The sequence below is a fragment of the Bidens hawaiensis genome, unplaced genomic scaffold, assembly GCF_021521415.1.
Source record: "Bidens hawaiensis isolate Kalapana, Puna unplaced genomic scaffold, B.hawaiensis_p1.1 tig00020445_1, whole genome shotgun sequence".
In the NCBI taxonomy this organism is placed as follows: Eukaryota; Viridiplantae; Streptophyta; class Magnoliopsida; order Asterales; family Asteraceae; genus Bidens; species Bidens hawaiensis.
The window spans coordinates 172,015-175,474 of record NW_027493124.1 but is presented as its reverse complement, the minus strand read 5'-3'; the positions used below and the strand labels follow the sequence as shown (position 1 = coordinate 175,474).

At 33.4% G+C, this 3,460-nt stretch overlaps 1 protein-coding gene across 1 annotated transcript; it reads left to right on the top strand.

The window, feature by feature from the left end:
* Positions 1–334: 334 nt before the first annotated feature.
* On the top strand, positions 335–868 carry LOC143560782 (uncharacterized). Its single transcript, XM_077049003.1, has one exon. The coding sequence runs from the start codon at positions 335–337 to the stop codon at positions 866–868; it is 534 nt and encodes a 177-aa protein (XP_076905118.1).
* Positions 869–3,460: the final 2,592 nt, after the last annotated feature.

Genomic DNA, 3,460 nt, shown 5'->3' with positions numbered 1-3,460 from the left:
GTTTGTAAAATGATTTATTTTAAATTATTGTATATTGTTTAAGCATGTTTTAATGTCGGTAACGTGCATTCCGTCCGGTTACGCGTGTTCAATCTTCGATTACACGCAACTGGCTTTGCACGAGTTACACGCCCAATTTTCGCTACGTGCTCACTGTCATCAGGTGACGTATGTACCGACACGGAATATGCGTTTAATATTGAGTTGCGCGGGCACGATGTTGTTATTTTATAACCAACATGCTACTCGACAAACACAAGCCACCCCCTTCTTCATTCCCAAAGCCACACTCTCTCTTGTCTTCATCCATCTCTTTGCGACAATAATAATAACAATGGGTAACAAATCACGGAAAACCACCTTGTTCATCCCAATGCTATGCAGATTCTCCCTAAACGACACCGTTCAAGCACCCAATAGTAATAATCCCCCCACTACGGATCCCTCCTTACCTAAACTCACCTGCATCGGCCAAATTAAAAAAAAAAAGCCGATCGATACTAAAACCCTTCAAACCGTCAAACCCCACACGAAGCTTCATAAACTCTTCTCCGGCAAAAACTTAATTTCTCCGGCGATTGACACGTGTCCTGTTACTAACAGAAGAAGTAAGAGCTGTAACGGTGGAAACAGAGTTCCGATTAAGTGTTACGTCAGCAGTGATGATCTGGATTTGGATTTAGATCCGCCGTTGCCGGTGGTGAAATGTCGGCAGGAATCGAACGTGAATGTGTGGAAGAGACGTGGAATTGAGGTGAAGAGTTTGGAGATTCAGCCGATTAAGTTGAATAATTTGAACAGAAATAATACTAGCAGTAACAATGGCGGATTTGAGAATCTGACAGCAGCGGCAGCAGCAACGTTCTGATGAAATTATTGAAGATGAAAGTTTTATTATTTTATTTTTTGGGGATCAATAGTTCAATACACATTTTGGGTGGGTGATCTGTACTCTACTTTTCACGTGTTCTTGTATTCAAAGTTTGAAACATAGCGTGTGCTTGTAGCCGCTAAAGTTGTTTTTCCTTATCATCTTTATTTTTTATTTTATTTTATTTATTTGGTTGAGTTAAGATTCCTAAAAAGTTCGTATTGAACTTTATATGTAAATGGGTTACCGAGTACCGACCATGTGCCCTATTTTTATTTTTATTATTTTCTTTCCGTATTAACATTAGCCAATGATTTTGTGCTTTACTGGGAAAGGTAGAGATTTGGTGTTTCATTTGAATTCAGTTTGATTCTTGCCTCATTATTTAGTTTTTGTGGCATCATTTGATGATGAGAGACTAGACGAGTGGTGATGTTTACTAGTTGGATTTTAAACTAAACGTGTTTTATCTTACCGTACTGTTTTGTCTTCATGCGAGTGTTCACAGACGTTGGCCTTAAGTGAGGGTTTTCCTCAGATTAAAGATGAGTGTACCCTAATATAATAAATTTACATGTTGGCCATTGAAAGATTCATTGGTTGTTACAAAAAAAAAAACATTATAATAATATTTATTATATATTTATAATGAACTAAACTCAAGACTATATACTACCTTTAAATAGTTAATTTTATAATAAACTTATTTTATTGATATGTTTGTGGTTAAAATATCAATCAATTAATATAAATAGCCGTTCACAATAACAAAGAACCATAAATTGGGTATGCATTCACGCTTCTTAACTTCATATACGTATCACATCACCCACTTTACATCATTTGCTTAAAAGTTTTCTTTAGTCCTCCAACTTTTTAGGATTCCCTATTTTAGCTTCATATAACTTATAACTTATGAGTTATAAGTTATAAGGTGTTTGGAAAAGTTAGGTTTGTAAGTATATATTGTATAATAACTTTGTAACTAATAACTTATGTTTTAAATAAGTTATAAGAAGGTGAAATAAGGAATCCCAAACACCCCGTAAAATTATTTTTGATCGATAGACTTGTTAAGTTGTAACATCATTTTAAAATTTGTTTAGGACTTAACCACTTAAAGATGGTAAGTGTATAAGAATTTCATAATTCAAATATCATCATCGTGTTTTGAATCGTTAAATTGTGGATGAACGTAAAATTTTAAATTAAATGGCGACCTCCTTGAAATCCTCATCGTGAAATGATAGACAAACAACTGCTTTTAATAAATAAAACAAATAATATTATTTGGTATGAGAGAGGGTGGGGCTCTTGCATGGGTAAGTTTTATGACTTTTAAACCATATGGCAACCAGGGATGGCTCGTGAAACAACGGAAACTAGTTAGGGCTTTACACCTACATTTAAATAGGTCTCTAATTAAAAAAAATTATATATTGTTATATTATAATGGGTAAAGTAAACTTAAAGTAATATATTGGTGTGGTGGTATGGTTGGTTGTTAGTAAAATACAGGTTATGAGTTCAAAACTTGTAATAAGTATTTTTTTCTTAACAATTGTGAAAATACCACAATATCTTGTTCCGATTTAAGTCTCCACATTCGTTGAGCCGCCCCTGTTGGCAACACCACCCCACCCCATCCCATCCCATATGGGTAATTTTGTGAGCGGCTAAAAAACAACAAGTGGATGATTCTGGAGCGTTGATTGAGGAACAACACGAGATTGTCACCAAAGGGATGTATGACATAAACTTTAAGACATATACAAAGTTGCACAATCATCTAGAGCACGAAGTGAAGAAATTCGCTATCATCCGCAAACAGAAATTGCGGAAAAAGTTAAGCGGTTGAATGATAATTTAGTTTAAATTTTCGTTTTTTTTTGTTACAAATCGTATTTTATTTTTCAAATTTTCAATTATGTAATGTTTTTAATTTAACGTTAATTTTAATTACATCAGATTGTTTAATTTATTTTAGTTTTAAATTAAAAAAAATCTATGGTATTTATAGGTATGTGTTGTCAGGGATTTTATGATTTATGAGTACTTGAAGATAGAAATGAGGTGACAGTGTATGATTAGTCGGTACATGAATAGGTTCCTTGAGTGCCTCTTCCACTATGAGAGATCGATGAGAAATAGTAAAAATTTTAAAAACTTTTATTATGTTGATTACGTTTATAGTTAGTTTAATTGTGTTATTAACTTTTTTCCTTTTCTAGTAAGTTTAATTGTGTTATGGCTATCGCATTTAGGCTGATGTGATCCAATCTATAATCAAATGATGGTCAACAGATGTGACAGTTGAAAGTTGTTTTGATTTGAAGATCAAATGATGGTCAACAGAAATGGAATTGACGTTATGTAGTTTGATCTTCAATTCTGTTTAAGGCTTCTAGAATGGAAAGGCTTGTTAAGCATTAATGGATAATTGGGACATTAGGGGCGAGTAAGATAAAAGTCAGACCTTTGAAATATTATTATCTTAAATAATTTTTGGATTTTAATGCTTACAGAAATCTCAGTCAAACCGAGATCTCCTAAAACCGAAATCTTACAAAATTGAGATTTCATCAAAAC

Excerpts from the sequence above, each read along its gene's own strand:
- LOC143560782 (XM_077049003.1), top strand. The coding sequence starts at position 335 with ATGGGTAACAAATCACGGAAAACCACCTTGTTCATCCCAATGCTATGC.